General features: G+C 43.3%; 1 protein-coding gene across 12 annotated transcripts in view; it reads right to left on the bottom strand.

Moving 5' to 3' along the window:
- Positions 1-21,747, bottom strand: part of PALM2AKAP2 (PALM2 and AKAP2 fusion) — a 454,391-nt gene that overhangs the window by 247,032 nt on the left and 185,612 nt on the right. For all 12 annotated transcript variants that reach the window (XM_045469857.1, XM_045469855.1, XM_045469856.1 and 9 more), the window contains 2 exons: positions 15,391-15,471; positions 2,524-2,654 (listed from right to left, as the gene is read on the bottom strand). In XM_045469857.1, coding sequence (XP_045325813.1) covers positions 2,524-2,654; positions 15,391-15,471 — 212 coding nt within the window. The remainder of the gene's footprint in view (positions 1-2,523; positions 2,655-15,390; positions 15,472-21,747) is intronic.

The raw sequence follows: 21,747 nt of genomic DNA, 5'->3' as shown, positions 1-21,747 counted from the left end.
TAGGAAGACACTCTTTCCTCTGGGGGCCCTGAGAAGGAAATGATGCCCATCGGCTGGCCTGCTCCTACAGAAAAGCAGCTCCAGGGAATGCAGCTCACTCCCCAGCAAATGCAATGCCCAGCAGAGCCATGAAAGTGGCAGAAGGAAATAACCTGCCAAATCAAGGCCTAAGCACCCCACCTCCATCCTTTTAGGCTTCTATGATTTCTTTCCTTCCGGATTGGGTATCTATCTCCTCAAGGAGCTCCAAGAGACGGCCTGCATACATTGAGTGAGCTCTTTATTCTATTGACTCAAAAGATAAAAAAAAAGAGATTTTCCTTATTTTTCTGAATATGGTGATGCCCACCTAAACAATATACTAGCCCCTAACTCTAACACTTCACTCCGATGGTCAATTTAGCCAAAACTCAGTCTCAATTTGAGACTCTCCCTCCACATGGTGGCTCATCCTACAGGTAAGAGTTACCACTTATGAGGCCAAAACAGTGATCTAATACATATGCAAGCCAAAGAGAAACTGCCAATTTGGTGGGAGGACCACATTTTCTAATGCCATTTAAGAAAAATAGAAAAGGTCATATAACTAATTTTGTCCTATTTTCCAAATCCTTTTCACCTTCCATCTGTAACACCTACAAGATGAAGTGACCCTGTCAGACTCCGTGAGAAAAGATACACGGCTTCTGAAAAAAATGATTTTAAACAAAATTTTCTGCCCATCGGTGTGTATACTGTCTCCCTTCACATCCGAGGTAGTGAACAGACTGTGTCCAAGCCACTTGGCTCTTAGGATTTTGCCAAGTTAGACTGGAGAGTAATCTCCCAGGCTTTCTCTGCCCAATATGTGGGGTACCCAGTCCCAAACCTTCATTCACCGAATAGCTGTGGAGTGTCTGCTTTGCACCAGACCCATCTGTTGTGGTGACGTAAAACCAGTAAGAAAGGGGCAGGAAAATGATGGAACTTATAACCAGAGCGACGGCGAAGAGACGCTCCTGCATTGTATCCACTGTCCCTCTGGCTGACAGCACTGTAGACTCTCCACTTTGAGACTTCCTCCACCATTTCTCCGAGTGGCCTTTTCCTCCACAACCTATTATATTGTCAATAGTTTCAATAATCCTTGGCTTCCTCATGTTGTGTAAGACACAGCCAGCTGAGCCACTTCTGAAGAGAGAAACCCCCGAGGCTTGGGATTCTGAGTGACTCCATCTTGGCCCTCCCCTGTCCACCTTCCGGGCTTCCAACAGGAAGACCTTTCGTACATTCTGGAGGTACTTGTCCTCACAAACTTGATGCCATGTTTCCAGGACTAAAATTTTCTTCTTCTAATGACATGTATCGATCTATCTAACTAAAATTGCTGGTAATAGTTTAGCCTTTACTCTGTGTATTCTAAAAAAACTGTTTGTGTATATACACATATTCACCCACCCACATATGTGTGTCTATGTATATGCACACACGCACATCACATACAGCTTTTTCTTAGCTAGTCTCCCCACAAGCAAAATTTAGTTAAGCTGCTCTCAGACCTCTTTGAGGGACATTAGGGTCCAAGCAAAGTATGGACCTAGGCCTTCCGGGCTTACGGCCGGTCTTTCTTCCCCGGTGACATTACTGGAGTCCCCAGGTACTCTCACAGACCTCATTCACTCCTCGGTATAAAGGCCGGTAGCCAGGTAGCTCTTACCCTTTGTGTTCTAAGAGAGCTTGCACCTCAGGAGAAACAGATGAAGCTCTTGAAGTTGATATTTGAGGCAGGGTTTGGTGGGATGGGATAGAGGGGGAGATTCGGTTCCAAGGCATCTCTGATCACCACCTTCCACCCCCGTCTCATATCTCTGGCTAGGTGTCCTGGGACCTGGTGTGACTACAGTTTTCAAGTGCAAACCTATGTTCTTGGTCCAACCACTGGCCACAGGAGGGTCACTTATCTCCCAGATGGAAATGTTCAGAACCTGGTTGACAACCATAAAGGAACCCAACTCACCCTCTGAGCAGAGCAAGCAGGCAACACAAAGTGAATTTTTAGAGCACAGGGGTGCCCTCATTCAGCTCTTCTATACTCTGTCCTTTCCATTCCAAAACCCCCTGCTATAGTTTCCCCACTTCAGATTGATCAAGTATAGTAAATTTGAAAACAGACCCGCTCCAGCAGCAATAACAGCTAACAGCCTGATTCATAGGAGGAAAAGGACAAAAGCTGATGGAAGAACTCAAAAGGGGAGCAGTTATTGAAGGGGCAAGCTGCTTCCAAACCCTCCCTGGTCCAGGAAAACAACACTGTACTGAATGACAGCCCAATGCAATAATTAGTACCCAGAGTAATAACTCAGGATTATCTGGAAAAGTTTAAAGGATACAAATGTAGTCTGTTTAGGAATAGAATTCCAAAGCTCTGGGAAAGGGGGCTGGCACTGAGAAAGGCCCCCTAGAGGAAGGTAGTGGTTACTGCACTGTAACACCACAGCGCAGGGAGTGGGGGTGGAGAGGTGCCCTGGGCTGGGAACCACCTACCTCTGAATGTTATCTTCCAGTTGTTTGACTCTGAATTCATCCTCTTCAGACTGCCGCCTCCTGGCTTCCTCCTCTTCGGCAGTTCCAGCGGGGATACCCTGCAGCAGCCATTTTTCCCGAAGCACTTTGGACTGTGGGAATGAGGGAAGAGAACAGACTAGATGATACCTTTCAGTCCACAGCCTTCTCAGTGTGGGCGGCGCCTCGGTTTTAGCTCCGCCCCTCATCTGTGTTCACCTGAATTGCTGCCTTTGCCTCCTCACTAATTTGGCTCCCTACTTTCCTCCCCTGGGGCTCAACCCCTAGAGAGCCACCAGAGGGATTTATTTCTACATTTTCTACTATAAAAAGTTTTTGAAAACATGTTTTTCTAACAGAGGAAACTGAATAATGAATGCCACTGTACCTCATCTAGCTTTACAATGAGACAGTTTGCCGTATTTTCCCATATTTATCACCAGAGCATTTTAAAGGAAATAACAAACATCATGACATTTCACCCATAAGTATTTCAGTATTAATCTCTAAAACATAAGGACATTTTTCTGTGCAACTACAATTCCATTATATAATTTCTTAAGATCACCCAATATCAAGTCCATCTTAGGGTGTTTTTTCAAAAAGGTTAATTTATGTTATGGCTCTTCTTAGAAGCTCTTTAATGGGGGCTTTTGATTGGCTCTGTCGGTTGAGCGTCTAACTCTTGATTTCCGCTCAGGTCATGATCCCACCTTGCACTGACAGCTGGGAGCCTGCTTGGGATTCTCTCTCTCCCTCTCTTTCTCTCTATCCCTCTCCCCTCCCCCTCCCCCAAATGAATAAACACTTAAAAAAGAAATAAGCTTTTTAATGATTCCCAACCATACTCAGCAGTGGTCTCCAAATGGTCTTAAAATAATGCACCCCACTTGTACCAGTGTACTAATGTATTGTGGAGTGAAAGAAAAAGGCTTTGAGTCTCAGGTCAACAGTTCAGGAGGGAGCGATTACTGCTTTGAGAAGAGAAATGAAACAGCTCAAAAGAAAGGCATGCGGAAACTCCCTGAAACGAAGAGCAAGGCAAGGAAGGCGTGGGAGAAGATTTTTGATTTGGGTTTCTATTACGTGGTCCCTAGAAGGCAGATGGTGGCTATTGGATGTGTGCAGAGGCTGAACCCCGGGCATCATGGCCAAGCATCCCCTGGGCAGGTCAGCAGTCCTGGGAATGGAGGCCTGAAAGGGTGCACCCCCAAGTCTGCCAGAAGAAGGGCATGTGACCAGTTTTTCCCGGGTCCTATAATGGCTTTGAAGCCACTCAACATAGATCATGCATAGAATAAGCACTGGGTTCCCTGGCTTCAGGCATCACTTCCATCAGAATCTGGTTTGACCTCGTCAGGCAGGCTGAGCAAGGTAAAACAAAGGGAACCCTTTTGATGGCTAAGAGCCAGGCTATGCAGAGCTTGGAGCCAATTAAATAGGATTTACAGAAATGAAAGAGTGGAATATTTCTAATATTGTGGACACAGAATTCATACTTCAGTTTGCTTTCTACAGCTCTTAGCAAAAGACAGACAATTCCGGAGGCTCTCATTTTTCTTGAGATTAAGCAATAAAAGTCACTTATTATAAAGCTATAAAATGAGCTACTAAAAATTGCCAACATTTAGTAATAGTAAGTTAGAATTCATTAACGGTTCTGGTTCACCATTCTATTGAGAAATCCAACAGCCACACAGGGCTGTGAAGACCCTGCTGGATGTATAGGAGCAAGTTTCAATGTTTAGAATTCCAACACTTCGGAAGGGACTTTTTTTTAGCAACACATCAGTACGGTGTCCAAGCAGCCATGGTGTTCACTGAATGATTCTTGCTTTTTATTTATAAATCTTTGTTGGTGGAGGCCTGTTTGATTACTCTTACATGCATAAAGAAGCATATTTATAGCACTTGACCTATTGCTTTCCATTCATTAAAGGCATGGGTCTGTTCATATGCAAGTGATTCATGATTATATGCTAAAGTGATTGTAGACAGGAACCACCCTCATCCCAACAGACTTAAACAGCTAAACATCATTGGTAACCTGGTGCCTGCAAATTTATTTACAACTACCACCAAGGACAGTGTTAAAAAAGTACTTTAAATATTTATAGAGCATTGTTTATTAACATAAAATCATGTGTAAAAGTTCACAGTACCAGGGTGCTGGGTGGCTCAGTCGATTAAGTGTCAGACTCTTGACTTCAGCTCAGGTCATGATCTCACAGTTTATGAGATGGAGCCCTGTGTTGGGCTCTGCTCTCACTGCATGGAGCCTCCTTAAGATTCTCCCTCTCCCTCTCTCTCTCCCCCTCTCTTCCCCCACCCAACTCGTGCACTCACTAGCTCGCTCTCTCTCTCAAAATAAATAAACATTAAAAAACTCACAGTATCATTTGTTGACATTGGTTGCTCTTTCTTCTGGGCTGAATTATGGCCCCCTTTCCCCACCAATTCCTATGTTGAAGTCCTAACCCCTACGACCTCATAACATAACCGTGTTTGGAAATAGGGTCTTTAAGGTTAAATGAGGTTATTGGGATGTGTTCTAATCCCATATGACTGGCGTCTTTATAAAAAGAGGACATGCACAGAAAGAAGACCATGTAAAGACACCTGAGGAAGACAGCCATCTACAAGCCAAGCAGAGAGCATGTGAAGAAGCAAGCCCTACTGACACGTTGATCTTGGTTGGATTTGCAGCTTCCAGAATTGTGAGAAAATAATTTCTGTGGCTTAAGCCACCCAGTCTGTGGTGTTTGTCACAGCAGCCCTAGCAACTACTACATTCTCTGAAGCTTTATCACAGAGATGCTTCTTGCACTGGAAAGTGGGGATGAGTGGGTTAAACTGGTTTCTCTTCCTAAGTGGGTTATAGGGAAAAAAAAAACTCAAAAGCATTGTTCTCTACTCAAAATTCCCCAGATATCATGCTCACTTATGGTGAGAGGCTGGGCTGAACAGTGGTTAACAGCCTGAATTCTGGAGCCAGTCTGCCACTTACTAGCTGTGTGACCTTAGATAGTCTCCTCACCCTCATCGAACCTCAGTTTCCTCATCTGTAAGATGGATGTGATGACAGAGCCCATCTCAGGCTTGTCATGGGGATTAAATGCATTCATATGCTAAAAGTGCTGAACCCACACTTAGTACTAGAGGAATGTTTATTATTGCTGTTCATCCTGTTCCCCTGGCCTCTCCTCCCCTCATCTGAGAAAGAGCAGGTAAAATGCTACCTGAGGAACCTTCCTCCACTACCGCTGGTAGGATCCATGGCTCTCTTCTCTGCCTCCTCTAGCAGAGAGCATACTCTTGTGCACTTTCATACTGTTCTCAAATACTTTCTTTTTATATCTTTCCTCCTATGGACTCCCAGCTCCTCAAAGGCTGGGACAATTCTTCATTCTCTTCTGCATCTCATTGCTGCCCCTAGCCTAGCTCCAGGGAATGAATGAGTAAAGGGGTGAGGTGGAAAAATCTTGATTTTTCTATCACGCTAATTCCTTGGGAGGGGGCTATCACACTTTCACTGGGCTCCCTCAGCTGAAATGTTTGACACTCACCTAGTTCAACTTATAGAGGGTAAAATCCCTATTAGGATTTTGGGAGACAGATCTACTGGCAACCTTGGTCTTAGAGTGTGGACCCTTCTGGAAAGGCAACCATGGACAGACCCAGCTTTCTCTACCCTAGCAGGGATGTTACACAGCTAGGGCTTCTTGGAACATGACACTGGCTGCTCCTGGGAATGTTCTCTCTGCTCTTCTGCACACTGTGCCTCCTGCCACCAAGAAAGTGTCTAACTTCTCATTTCTGGCTGATTTAGCCTTAGCCATCTGTCAGCACCTCTGGAAAGAGCAGCCTGGTGACCATGAACACCGAAAGCACATATGCCCTTGGATCTGTCTTTTCTTTGGATAAGCCAGTGAGGTCACCAAAACATCCCCAACAGCTGGAGCCAAGAAGAGAGACACTAACAACAGGACAGTGGGTCTCGGAGAAGTCTGTTTCACAAAAGTGTTTTGATGTTACAGAAACAAACAAACAAACAAACAAAAAAGCAGAGTTGATTTTTTTCACTTGGACCCAAAGTGGTAATGCTGGGAAACCACCAGTTCAAATACATTTACCACCAAAGATTCCCTTAACCTACACCAGATCCCCTCCTGTTGTCTCTGAGGGTCGGCTGTGTTATAGCCTTGGGACACAATGTACTTGTCCATTCTGATCACACACGCCCATTGGAAGCACTGGTTTCCCTGTAGTGTTCTGGCCTTTACTGGCTGCCTGAGTGTTTCAGAATTAAGTGACTGTCTAAAATAAAATACTAAAAATAAAAACTTTTCTTTCTTTGTTCAAAGAGCATATACCAAAAGCAGATACCATAGTTTACAGGTGGTAAGAACTGTCAAAACTTCACATTTGTCAAGTGGATGCAACGATGAGAAGTCAAGACAAGGAAAGGGCAGGCAGAGAGCTGGCAGTGGGCAAACAGAGTCTCGACAGGGGCTCCTTGGAGGGAAGGATGGAGGAGACGCTGAGGTTCATCTGGCTCTTCCTCCACACGTGTGTCCAGCTTCAGAAAACAAAAGGAGAACAGAGCCTCGCATGCTGCAGTATGCGTAGGGCTCACCAGGAGAGCTTGCACAGAACCCCACTCCCGGCGATGTTGATTCTCAAAGTTCAAGATAGGGTCTGGGAATTTGAATTTTAACAGGCTCCCACGTGATGCTGTCATTGATGCTGCTGGTCCAAGGACCTTGGTTTGAGTCACCCTTCACAAGAACCTGTGACTATCCAGATGTCTGGAGAATGCGTAAGCTTCGCCACTGGCTAGCCAAACACTGATCCGAAGAGGAGCTCTTCATCCTCCCACAGGCTGTCTCTCCTCCTGCATCCCCATCTCAGGAGCAGTGGTGTCCTCATCCATTCCCTACATGCCAGGCACTCTGCCGGCTCCTGAAGACACTGCCTGGAAGACAGGCAGGTCCCCAACATCGCTGAGCCTTTGTCCCAATAAACAAGGGTGCAAGACCATTTCAGACTGTGATACCAGCATTGCAGGAAGTAGGTAGGACAATGTGAGAAACAGGGACCGATGGAAGACACTTTAGGTGGGAGAAGTCTCTGTGAGTACTTGAACATTTGAGCTGAGATCTGAGATCCAAGGAAGGGCATTTCAGGTGGAGAGACTGACAAATATAACAGCCCAGATATGGGACAGAGTTTAGCATGTTTGTGGACCAGAAAGATCGCCCAAGTGGCTGGACCATAGTGAGTAGGGGGTGGGGAAGGGAAGGTAGAACAAGTTGAAGATGGAAGGGAAGGAAGGGGCCAGATTAGGTAGAGAACTGCAGATTTGCTAAGGAATTTGGCATTTGTCCTAAGTACTGTAGGAAGAAAACAGATTCAGAGGGACAGGATTACAAAGTATAAGTGATTGGATTCTATTATATCATCAGGTAATAGAGCATGTTAGCTTCAAACAGAGGATGGGCAGAAGCTATGGAAGGCATGAGGTGTATCTCAGAGGTAGAGTCAACATGACTTGCTGACAGATTGGACATGGGGGTTGAGGGAAAGGGTGGGATTAAAGGTGACATAGACATTTGGTTTGAGCAAAAGGGTGGATGGTGGTATCATCATCCGGAGATTTGGAGAGATTAGAGGAAGAACAAGTGTGAGAGGAGCAGAAAACCAAAACTTCCATTTAGGGCATACGATGCTTGAGAAGCTTAAGATGGAAGCAACACCCATCTAAGTGGACATGTCAGGAAAACAGCTGAATACAACAGCCTGGAGTTCAGGGGCCATCGGGACTGGAGACATCAATTTGGGAGTCATTGGTTCATATGTGATATTTGAAGCAATGGTACTGAGTGACGATGATGATGATAATCCTTATAGAACTCTTGCTGTTTTAAATATTTCACCTATAAATTCATTAAACTCTCACAAAAACCCCATGAGGTAGGTGCTAACATTAAGTAACTAACTCCTGGGCACACATTTAGTAAGACACGGCTCTGAGACTTGAAGCCAAATGGTGCACTCTAAGATGCCCAAGGACTCTCTTTTTCTCACATAGGATTTACAAAACCTTCAGGCACCGCTGACCTCCCCCTTACTCAGACGATCCCTCTCCAGGGTCTCTGACAGTGGGCTCCTCTCCCACTCACCCCTGACATCCCACAATTAGGTGCTATATCCTCTATTCATCCACAGTGGCTGATGCACAAGGCTATAGTTGAGGATGATAAATACTTGTTGAGTGAATGAATTATTAAAAAACCATGCACAAGCACTGTATTTTAGCAAATATAAAATCTTAGACTATTAAGGCTAAAGTATACCTTAGAGATCATTTAATCAAACCTTTTCCCCCAACTTTACTGAGGTACAATTGACAAATGAAGTTGGAAATATTTAAAGGATACAACATGATTAATCAAACTTTTTAAATCTACAGATAAGATGCCTGAGATGACACAATTTTTCAAGGTGATACAGGAAAGCACTGAGGAATGTCTGGGTGATCACTGGGTGGTGGTGGGGGGGGCCAGATGGGCAGTGGGAGATGAATTGAGACTAATCAGTCTCCAATTTTTTTCCTAACTGTAAATTTTTAAGTGTTTGTGTGTTTATTTATTTATTTATTTTTAATTATTAAAAAAAAAAATTTTTTTTTATTTTTGAGAGAGAGAGCACGAGCAGGGGAGGAACATAGAGAGGGAAACCCAGAATCGGAAGCAGGCTCCAGGCTCTGAGCTGTCAGCACAGAGCCCGACATGGGGCTCGAACCCATGGACCACAAGATCATTACCTGAGCTGAAGTCAGTGACTTAAGTGACTAAGCCACCCAGGTGCCCCATTTTTTTAAATGTTTATTTATTTATTTTTAATTTTTTTAATGTTTATTTATTTTTGAGAGAGAGAAAGAGAGAGAGAGATTGAGACAAAGCATGAACAGAGGAAGGGCAGAGAGAGAGGGAGATATAGAATCTGAAGCATGCTCCAGGCAATGAGCTGTCAGCACGGAGCCCAACACAGGGCTCGACCCACAAACCGTGAGATCATGACCTGAGCTGAAGTCAGACACTTAACCGACTGAGCAACCCAGGTGGCCCTCTAACTGTAATTTTTATAAAGTCATATCTACCCATATTTTTACTTTATAGTTCTGGCTTATAATTAGATAAGGCTTCCTCATTCTAGGGCTTTGAAAATATTTACCTGTGATTTCTTTTTACACTTTTATGAGTTTACTTTTTATTCCAAATCTCACATTCACCTGTCATCTGGGTCACACTGACACTGGCTGTGTTGGCAGATGCTGTTGGGAATCTGGTGAAATCCCACCTAATAGAAAATGGCTTAAACACAACGTGGGGTGACAGCTGTGTTGTGTTTTTGATCATCTGTGTCCCCTCTCTGTTCTCCTTCTCCTTCCCCGGGACACTTCCCTTCTTCCCCATTGACTCCTGGGAAGATCTTGGTTTGGTATTGAGCTTTTGTTACATGATTCAGTCCACACAGAAGCCAACCCAAGACTTCCTAGAGGAAACCCAGTTCTAAATTGTACTCAATCTGTTCGTAGAGCCAGTGGAGATGGGGACATGCTGGGAAAAAGGATGCGATGTGGAGTTCCTTTACACTGTGTGCCCTGCCTGCCTAGTCAAGATTTTAAAATTCAGGGGCGCCTGGGTGGCGCAGTCGGTTGAGCGTCCGACTTCAGCCAGGTCACGATCTCGCGGTCCGTGAGTTCGAGCCCCGCGTCGGGCTCTGGGCTGATGGCTCGGAGCCTGGAGCCTGTTTCCGATTCTGTGTCTCCCTCTCTCTCTGCCCCTCCCCCGTTCATGCTCTGTCTCTCTCTGTCCCAAAAATAAAAATAAAACGTTGAAAAAAAAAAAAAAAGATTTTAAAATTTAAACTGGCCTGTCATACACACTAATAACCAAGAAAAGTCTAAAATTAGTGCTAAAGGTTCACAATAGCGAGAGACACTATAACATCTTTGCAGCAAGGCTCCTGGTACCTTCAGGCTATGCAGCAAATGACCTTGGTGGGTTTACAATAAATATCTCGCAGGGTCACAATTTAGTCTTTGATTTTTTTTTTCATTCAATCTTCTTGAAAAGAAAAGGCTGTAGTTTTTAAAATATAATGACAATTTTCATAGCTTGGATTAGAAAAAAAAAACCTCTAGTCAGGGTTCCCTGCTCATAAATAAATAATTCAAAAGCAGCTTATATATTGAAGATATGATATTAGCAATTTGATTCTGACAGTGCTGACTCTGTCATACAAACCTTTATAAATGTGACAGTTCCAAAGGGATTCATGTGGCAATACATACTGTGTGCCTACTCTTGCTGGGGCCTTGGACTGACCAATAAAATAGACAAATCTCTGGTAATTCGACCAAGGGACAAAAGGGAATATTAAATTTAGTCTGTCTGGTATAATATAATAGTTGATTTATTTTTTAAACTCACATTATCGCAAGTCACACAATAAAAACAATAAAAATAAATAATTGTTTCCACGGAATAAAAAGCCAAGACAATTCTTCAAAGGAAGAATAATGATGGCTCTTGCCTTATGACATATTATTAATACATATTACATATTAAAAAGCTAGGGGGTTAAATGAGGAGATGGTATTGGCACAGGGGTGGCAGATTCATGGAATTAAAAGAATCCGCAAATGGTAGACTTGAACATAAGGGAGAAATATGTCTATGATAATGTCTATGCCTATGATAATGAAATGTCTATGTCTAAGACATTTAAGTCAGTGAAAAAAGGATGAATTAATCAATAAATCATGTTGAGGCTCACCATCAGTAAAAAGTAAAGTTATTCCTATCTTATTTCCTATGGAAAAAAAATTCTAGATGGGTTAAAACTATTGGGAGGATAAGAAACATCATAGGTAAGTGTTTGAGATGGAGATGTTCTTTGCAAGGACAATATAAAAGTCAGATATGACAAAGCAAAAGAATTTAAGATGTGATTTCATAAAAATGACAAAGTTTTTATGACAATTTAAAACAGCCCATCTGCCAAAATCAAAAAAGAGGTCAAGGTTAATGTATTTTGGACCTGAATGTTAATACCATTTTATTTTACTCACAAGCTCATGAGGCCTGTTATCAAGGGTCACATACCTTACTCTACAAAAATATATCGGAGAAAAAGCATAGAAGGATATACCTCTGTGTGAGTTACATCTGGTTGACAAGTACATAGTTATGTTTTTTTCTTTATATTTTCCTGTGCTTTAAAATTTTGCCTTTGCAATGATCGTCCATTCCTTTTCTCTTATAATCAGCAAAAATAATTCAGCTACTAAAATTGCTTACTGGTACCATATGTGAGCACTTCTTGGAAATTCTTACATCACAAATATTAGATACCAAATATAGCTAAGATCCTCTAAAAAGAAATCTGAGTTTCCTTTGGTGAGGACTTCAAAGGATCTGGAGGTTTTTTAATCACTCGGGTGTAGTGGATATTTCAACATTCCACACTTTGGTCTTTCATTGCATTGTAGAATTTATTTATTGTCCATATATAAAGTAACAATATGCCATTTTGTGGCATTACTCACTGCATAGCCCTAAATATTGCAATTACCAAGAATATTAGCCAAATAAGCATCAAAACTATTGTCTTGCATTCTATTTATTTGCCTCGACAAGAGACCGATAAATCTATCTAAATAATTCATACCTCATTGCATGAGAATAAGTATCCATAGACTATTTGATAATGAGAATTATGTCTTCATAAATATGAAATCTGATTCTAATGCTTTTCCATTTAACTTTGTACCAAGCACATATATGATTTTCCTTAGGGAGGATCTTAGATTTTATAAATTAGTGAAATAATTCATTATTGACACATTTCTTAATATTTTGTACTTCAAGGAACTACTAATAACCAATAATGTCTCCATATGCTCTCAATTTTCTGGAGTCCATGAAAATATATTTGTAATAAAGAGATGATAATTGGCATCTCTCTAGACAAATTATTCAAAATGGAACATTTCACTTGAAGGAAACAGTGTCCTAGAGAAGGCTTGGTTTTGGAGAAAGTCATACCCTAGGGTTCAACTGGGGTTCCCTCACTTATAGTCTCTATGTTCTTGGGCAAATTACTTGACCTCACAAGTTTGTTTCCTCCCCTGTAAGACAGGGAAAGTAACACTTTGTGGCCATTATTGAGGGGATGTATGTAAAGTACCAGTACTAGTCTGAAGTACTAGGGACTCAGAAAAACCATGACTATTATCAAGGATAGACAAAGGTATGACAAGGCTGTCGTGCCGCCAGGAGAAAGCTGGCCGAGTCTCTACCAAGAGGCTCACAGAGGAACTATAACCCCAATGAACCTACTACCATCAAGGGGTGAGGCTGCCAAGCTCAAAACTGAATGATCACAGGGAAGATGACTCACACTATCAGGTTCCGTCAACAGCTAAATGATTTAAAGTAGAGCATATTCCTTTCTGGTGCCTGCAGTGATCATATCTCTCAGTCAGGCACCACCAAAATAACTCAGTTATTTTGGGATGATGGGCTCAGAGCAAAGAGAGGCAGAGTCATGAGGGAGGTTTCACCTGAGCCAAGGTGAGGCTTGATGATTCTTCTGGCCTTACTGCAGACCCCCCCTCACCAGAGCAGAGATACTTGGTACCTGCCAGAGCTGGAGTCTTTCTCAAACCACCTTTGGGACCCGTGAGTCTTTTTTTTTTTTTTTTTCCATTGTTCAAGGCTAGTTATCCACCCTCGCTGTTTACATGGCCTTTCCCCAGGGAGAAAATGACAATGCATTGGTCTCCACTTACTAAATTGCCATCACTTTCAGTCATTTCTCCCCAGGTTACAGGAAGATCACCTAGGTAAAAGTGCTGGGTGTTCCCTTAGATAGCCAATTTCATCAACTATGTGAGAACTTTACCAACATGACTGTAAAGAAATATCTGATCCCCTTGTTTCCAAGTCTCTGAAGGAATCTCACTGATTCCACATGCAATACTAAATCCTTTTTACTGTTATTTCTGTTGTTGGATGGATGGAAGGATGGAAGGATGAAAAGATGGATGGATGGATGGATGGATGGATGGATGGATGGATGGATGGATACTGTGCGGAAATCAGCAATGAATGAGTCCTTGACATCTTATAAGAAGTATCTGATAAGAAGTGGGATAAAAAAAAACCCAAACACCTGATTTGATATATTTATTGCCTGACTTTTGATTCAAGGAATGCAAAAGCAAAGAACCACACTGAGCTTAAAGAGGAGAGGGGCTGTCTGGTCAAAGACATAAAAAATCTACCTTTAACCAAGAATTCACTGAGCTTCTGGTACATTTTGGTCTCTTGTAAAGAGTGAGTCGACTGCACTGTGAGCCAGAGTCCCAGCTCTGTCCAGACTGACCTTGAAAAATCCACTCGGTTCTATTAAGTGCTTTTAAGTCCCCCTCTCTGTAAGAAGAAAATACTAACTTCAGCCCTCAATGCTTCCTCAGGGATGGTATAAGGAAAGAGTAACAGCATGTGGGATATACTGTAAGCTTCTACAAAGAAAGGTCCATAAACAGATTTACACAATGAGTAAAGAGAAGTGGGCAATATTCTCAGCATCATGCTGCTTTTCTTCCTTTTAAACACATCTCTCTGGTTAAAGTTGATATTAAACTGATAAATATGCTAAGCAGATTTAGGTCATGCTGCTATTTGAAATCAGCTTGCTGATAATTCTCATCTCGAAGATTCATTTAGCACAACCCTAATCTAGAGAAGAATGGAAAATACAACCACAAGGACCCACTGTGTTTAAAAGAATCAAAATTAGCTATACCGGGCATCACCCTGAGGAGTCAGCCCCAACCTTCCCAACCAGCCCCCTGAGCAATGCATATCTGCACATGAATGTCACGGCAACTCGAGTGAGCAGGAGAAGGCTTCCCTAAAAAAAGCCCAGAGCAGGAGAAGGCATGCAGAAACTTCCAGCTGGCCCCTGGAATGTGTTCACAGTATTCTGCAAGCCTGCAGAAAGCAGCATTCCACAGCCCGTGGAGTTCTTGTGTCATTGACAGAGCTTTCTCGTACGCTGTACTCAATTATGATGCTTAAGTGCATTACGTTTTAAAGAAAAATAAATAAATAACCCCCTCCTCTCTCTTCTCCGGTGCAATGGAGACCCAACCAAGTCAAATCATTGCAATGCCATCTTTTGACCCACTGCCCATTCTAAGAGAACACTTCCAAAATTGTTAAAGTAGAAATAAAATGAATGAATCATCCGAAACACACAGTGTTGCTCTTTTATCAGATCACAGTGCTTTCCTCTCCCTTCTCTCCGTATCAAGAAAGAAAATATTAATATGTTTAATGTGTCCAAGAACATGATGTTCAACATATCCTCGGGAACCTCTGAACACACACACACACACACACACACACACACACACACACACAGGACCTAATGCACTGAGACGCAGCCCCGCAACACTGCCTCACCCACCATGTGGAAATTCTCATCCAATTTCTATATATAACCAGCGCATTTCACATGCACACACCAGCCCCCAAACCCGTCCACATGCACACTATAATCTCATCAGGCTCACAGACACTGGAATGCTGTAACAATGCCCTGGGTTTGAGAAATTCACAAGAAAAGCCAAGAGATGGTTTCCTGACTGAATGAAAAAAAGCTCGTGCAGTCAGCGGCAAAGCCTTCACGCCAGGGCAGCCTCTGCCCGGCTCTCTGGAGTGTGATCTGCATGTCTAATAATGGAACAGGTTCGTGGGATCAGCCTCTTACCTTGGAATGCTGCAGCAGAAGTATCTGCTCGTCAAGCTCTTGTCGCTTGCCTTCTATTTCAGTCTGCCTCTTTCTTTTTTCCTTGAAAATAAAAGAGAGAGAGAGGCTGTAAGAGTAGGTGGGTGTTGGCTCCAGGAATTTTAAGGCCGGAAGCAGCAGCAGCAGCAGCAGCAGCAGAAGCAGCACACATCTGTATAGACACTTCCAGAGATGCTGGGCACACGCACGGTGTCACCTGCCCCTCCGCCTCCAGCAGCTTTCTCCTAACATGTCTGCTGTGGGCTCGGCGAGTGGGAGAGTCTCCTCAGTCAGCCAGGCTGCAGCAATTTAATCCAGAAGAAAAGGCGGTTTCTACACACTCACACATACACACACACTCACAGAGTCATGTTCTATGCAGTGTTAATTTGGAGACAAAGAATAAAAATGTCTCAACCGAAAAGACAGAGGATGTTATAAACTGCAAATATGATAGCATGTAACAGTGGGGAACTATAGGGTTAGCTTCCTTCTATGGAAATCATATACACAAATAATCCAACATAATTTCCAATTTCCTAGGACAAATCATCCCATTGGACATCACAAACAATGCAAATTGATGGGCCGTCTTTGCTTAAACTAGTCTTGGGGGGAGCATTGCACGTGGGTGGGGCTCACTGAGGTTACGGTAAATATGAAATCTGAAGTTGGTCTGCCTGGATCGGACTCCCAGCTCTGCCATTTGCTACCTGTGTGACCTCTGGCAAGTTCTTTTACTTCCCTGGGTCCGAGCCTTCTCTCACATACAGAGGAGATCATAATTTGTCCTAAACCTTATGGCTGCGGCAGGGAATAAATGAGACGATACATGTAAAGGACTTGGAACAATAGCCTGGCACATAGTAAATGCTCAATAAATGCTATTTATTATTATAATTGTTGCCACATGTATACTTGTAAGTAATGCCTAGAGGCTGGTTTTAAAGGGAGGTAATTCTCCTGTATTCGGAGCATAACCTTCCCACTGGAATGCACACATAATACTTTTCTTCTCCCTACTTCTCAAATGCAGACAATAAACATCATATAAATGTGACTAATTTAAGAATAAAAAGGCCTGCCTTTAATGATAGCTTACTTGTTCCACATTTTGTTTCCAAAGTGCACACTGGGAAGGTTTGCTGAGACATTTACTGCACTGGCTTATTTCCCTTTACTCTCATATGCAGGGTGAAACGTGCTAGACAGACATAGTGGCATTCTACAATACGACAGCCAATTCCTGGAGAGGACAATAATGTGGAAGGCTGGCTGCTGGGCTCTGTGTTAATGGAAGCCTTTATTTTCCGTAGTTGCTATGTTTCTGGGGACGTGCCTGCACCACAGCTATTCAAGTCAACATAGCAATAATTAGTGTTATAACCAAATTCTTCTGTGCAATGCACAGACTTTTAAGAAACGTTAGTTTATCATCTCAAGCCACTGGGAGACATGATATCCAAGTCAGGGACATAACCCTCCTGCCAAAGTGAGGCCCGAGGATATTTTAGGAACTCACCATTTACCAAGAACTCTGATCAGTGCTGTGTTATTGATGCTGCTTCATTCCAGAGTGTGTGTAAGTATGTATAATATGTGACCGTAGATGGGGAAAGTGAGGCCTAATGAGAAGAGCACACTTATCCAGTATCTCAGAGGTACCACGTGATAAAACAAGGACTTTCCGAACCAGTCACTATCTCTATATCCTAGGATTCCTCCAGGGCAGGTTTACTGTGCTTTATCATTCATTCCCACTGGCGATCAAGATACATAGTTGCCCAAATTTAAGTCCAGCACCAAGAGATAGTGAATCATGGACACAAGACGCTGATGACACAATACTTCCATAAATGGGAACTGAGTGCTATGTATTCATTAGAGACTACACATTTGCGCCCTCCCCCAAAATTCATATGTTGGAACCTAATCTTCAAAGTAATGGTGTTAGGAGGTAGGGACCTTTTGGAGGCAACTAGGTCATGAGAGTGGAGCCCTCACGAATGGGATTAGTGCCCTTACATGAAAAACCCGAGAGCTCTTTTGCCCCTTGTACCATGTGAGGACACAGCGAAAAGATAATGGTCTATGAACCAGGAAGCAGGCCCCCACCAGACACTGAATTTTCCAGTTCCTTGATCTTGGACTTCCCAGCCTCCAGAGCTATGAGAAACAAATTCCTAATGTGTATAAGGCACCCAGTCTATGGTATGTTGTTATAGAAACTTGACTGGACTAAGTCAGGGTTCTAATTACACATCTGGTCATTTGCAGACCTAGGCTTTCCCACCTCTGTGCCTTTGTTCACATAGAAAATCCTCACTCCAGAGTTTCCCACCATTGGATTAGTGAACTATGCCTTGAATAGAGAAAATATCACCAGAGGGTACAGGCAGTGAACCTCTACATGTTCAAGCAGTAGACTCATCGGTGGTCCCTGTGAACAGATATGATCATGAAAGATGCAGGTTTTCAGTTAGTTCATTTAGAATGGGGGCGGGGCGCCTGGGTGGCGCAGTCGGTTAAGCGTCCGACTTCAGCCAGGTCACGATCTCGCGGTCCACGAGTTCGAGCCCCGCGTCAGGCTCTGGGCTGATGGCTCAGAGCCTGGAGCCTGTTTCCGATTCTGTGTCTCCCTCTCTCCCTGCCCCTCCCCCGTTCATGCTCTGTCTCTCTCTGTCCCAAAAATAAATAAACGTTGAAAAAAAAATTTAGAATGGGGGGGAATTAGGTAGATACAAATGGGCAGCACATTCCAGGCAAAGAGAATTGTGTGAATAAGGGTAGAAATATACTGCATATTCCAGGGACAATGAAGAGGGAAATCTAATTGAAGTGTAGAGCTTGCTCTTTGGAATAGAGATTAATGATTCAAAAGATTGGCTAGGACTAGACCATGGAGGGCCTTGAATGTCAGGCCAAGAAGTTTGGATTTCATTCCACAGACAATATAATATTGTAGGGTTCTAAGCAAGAAAGTGACATGGTGAAAGGCATTTTAGGAACACTAATCTGGCACCAGTGTATAGGATGGATTAACAGGGGTCGGGATACTTTTCCTATAAAGGTCCAGACAGCAAATATTTTAGGTTTTGTGGAACATACAATCTCTGTTGCAACTGCTCAAAGCTGCCATTGCAGTGCAAAAATGACATAAGCCAATATATAAATAAATGAGCGTGGCTGTGTTCTAATAAACCTTCATTTACAAACAGAGGTGGGAGGCCAGATTGAATCTGCCAGTCATAGTTTGCTAACCTCTGGATGAAAAAAAATCACCAAATGTCTTAGGAGGATGGTACATTCACCCTGCAGTGGGGTGTATGGGTGGGGATGGGTAAACTTAAGCCCACCCTAGCTTAAAGCTGCTCCAATCTGAATGAAAAGAAAAGGACAAATACAGGAACCAAAACTGATGAGACTCAGAACTAATAGGATCTTGGGGGGCAGGCAAGGCAGTGCCTTAGCTTTCAGCCATGCGGACCAAAGCAAGCTGGTGTGGGAACGGGCAACAGTGGGAAAGCAACACTTTCCCATTTGTGCCATATTCATATATTCCTTGAGGAAACCCTTTACTGGGTTGAAGCTCAAAAGCAAACAGTTGTTAATATATGCAACCAGGCACCAGCATCAGCATGTTCATATCTGCGTTCTGTCTGCTGAAGACTCGGGCTTGGCCTCATCACAAGGACACTTTGTACATCCATGGCTGTAACAGGATTCTTTGATTAGTCGAATCCCCCTCCATGGTGATGGGGTTAGGTCCTAAAGTCACTCTTAACCCAACAAAAGAGGTAAGATGTGCAGCCAGCCTCTGTATAGAATTAGTTATGAGCCAAAGTCTGGCAAGTTCGGGTAGGGCACCATTGGGTCCTAGGCACTCACTGCCTGCTTGGACTGCTGAGGTCCGAGCTGTGCTCCTTGCCTGCTAGCCTGCTGCTTTCTAGACTTCTTCCTTTATCAAAGCAAAACCACTAACTCTTGGGCCCTCTTCTCACTCCAGACATTTAGACTACATGATTCCCTTTAGTCTCATCAACTGTACAACCTGTGCGTTGATAACTTGCCCATTTCAGCCTAGATCTCTCTTCGGAGCTCCACATTCCCATATCCAACTGCGAATTGTTCATATCCAGTCCCTCAAACTTAGCGCTTACCAGCATCATCTCGACCATCCCTCCTCCCCTAGGCTCACATCTGTTCTTTCTGAATTCTCCATCTCAGCAAATGACATTACTCAAGGCAGAAACTGCAGCTATCCTAGACACTTCACTTTCTTGAGAGACCAAGTCCTGTTGATTCTGCTTACCATTTTCCGTATCTTTTTGCTTCCCTACTACAACCTTTATTACTACCTTATTACTTCCTTTATCTCCCCACCTGCACATGTAGAATATTCTACATTAGTATATTTAGCACTCTATAGCACTTAACTGTTACACCCAATTTCCATCTGGATTGCTGCAGGGGTGTCCTCACTAGCCTCCTTGACCCTGAGTTGTGGCTCTGAGCAAGTCCCCCTCTGCATTGCTTCCAGAGTGATACTCTAAAATCGAAGTCTATCTCCATCCCTTGCTTAAAAATCCCAGAATGCCTCCCATTGCCTGCAGTGCAAATAGTAAGTTTTCCCTCACTGCTTCATTTGGCTATCTGTATCTATATCTATACCTGTATCTATATCTATCTATCTATCTATCTATCTATCTATCTATCTACATATTTCTCTTTGACAGTACAGCTTAAATATCAATGAAGATAGGGTGACCATCTGCCTAGTCTTTCCTTTGGAGAAGCCACCCACCCTCACTGTAAATGGAGCTGGTGGGTATGGCTAATCATACTACCTTATCTCATTGCAACAGCGAGTGGTCCAAGGGCTGCTAAATGACCCAAGTAAGACCAATAAGAAATACTTTTAGGGAGAGACACATGAATACTGGGAGAGAAATGCTCTTTTTCCACTAAGGTCAAGCTGGATGATGTACATCTGAGTGGCAATTTTCCCAAGCCACATGGAAGAAATGCATCCATGCTGGAGAAAGGTCAAACATGCAGAGAGAAGCAGAGTTGAAAGACAGAGAAAGAAGGATCCTAATGACACTCTTTGGGTCCCAGGTCTAGTTTGCACAAAGCGAGAACCACCTCTGGGCTTGCTAAATTATGTGCACTAATTTTCTCCATTCTGCTTAAGCTAGTTTGAGTTGTGCCTCTGTCACTCGCGACTCAGAGAGTAGTGACAAATACAGAAGCCTTTTCTGCTCCCTCCAAGTAGAATTCATCACTCCCTCCTTCTCTGCTCCCTTTATTTGCCGTGGGTCCTTGAGTGTTTTAGCACTTAAACATTTAACCTTCTACACATCTTTCCTCTTTACCAAACTATGTGCTCTTTGAGGACAAAAATCTTGGCTGAGGCATCTCCAAAGCCTAGAGCACCACATGATGAAGGCATGGAACGAGATACTTGCTCCCCTCTGATCATGTTCGGTTTGTACAAATCCCTCACTCAAATGCATTATGAATTTGCACTCATGACTTCAATGGCAGTAATGGCAGAGCTAATACTTATTAAGCTCCCTGCAATGTCCACTGAAAACACATTAGCAATCAATCAACAGAACCAGTAGCGTCTTTCTGTTGGAGACATTAGCCCATATGGAATAGACCATTATTGCCATGCATATAAAAAAGGAGTTGAAAAAGCTAACTCTGGGCAAGAACCATGGAAAGCCCATTCTGGGGAGAAAAGCTAGGGTAAGGGGAAATTCCAGGGAAAGCATAATGAGCTGCCAGTAGCAAACCATTCAGGGGGAATGTGCCTCAAGAGACATCTGGAATGAAGTGATCTCAAACCATTAGGAAGGTTTCCAGATCCCTCTACTATCTGGGAGGCCTCGCAAATCCCTTTCATTGTCTTTCTGTAAATTATATATTTTCTTGGCAAGTATTTTCTGGAAGCATTGCAACATTATGAAACTGCAGACTCTTAGTACAGTAAGGAGCACCCATGGAATGGAGCACATTCTGTTCAAAGGTGTGGCTAAAAAGCATGAGATGTCATCAGGAAGCCTATGTCCACCCTTGTGCACTAGAGGCAGACTCCCTCTTCTCTCCTCTGCCTGTGCTGCAAGCCAGGCATTGGGAGATTAAAGCTGATGGGTGGGGAAGGAGTCCCAGAGGAGAAACAGTGAGAGAGGGGAAGAGGCTGGGGAGGAAAGGCAGTAAGAAACAGATACAGAGTTTTCTTTCCTTTGCTGAGGCCCACTTTGACTTGGGCTGATACTTACAGCCCCAGGGAGCATGTGCAGGACGGAACCAGAAGACCTACTTACACAGAGC

This window comes from Leopardus geoffroyi, chromosome D4 (genome assembly GCF_018350155.1).
Source record: "Leopardus geoffroyi isolate Oge1 chromosome D4, O.geoffroyi_Oge1_pat1.0, whole genome shotgun sequence".
Lineage (NCBI taxonomy): Eukaryota > Metazoa > Chordata > Mammalia > Carnivora > Felidae > Leopardus > Leopardus geoffroyi.
Note: the sequence above shows the minus strand (reverse complement) of the source record. Positions and strands in the feature narration are given on the sequence as shown.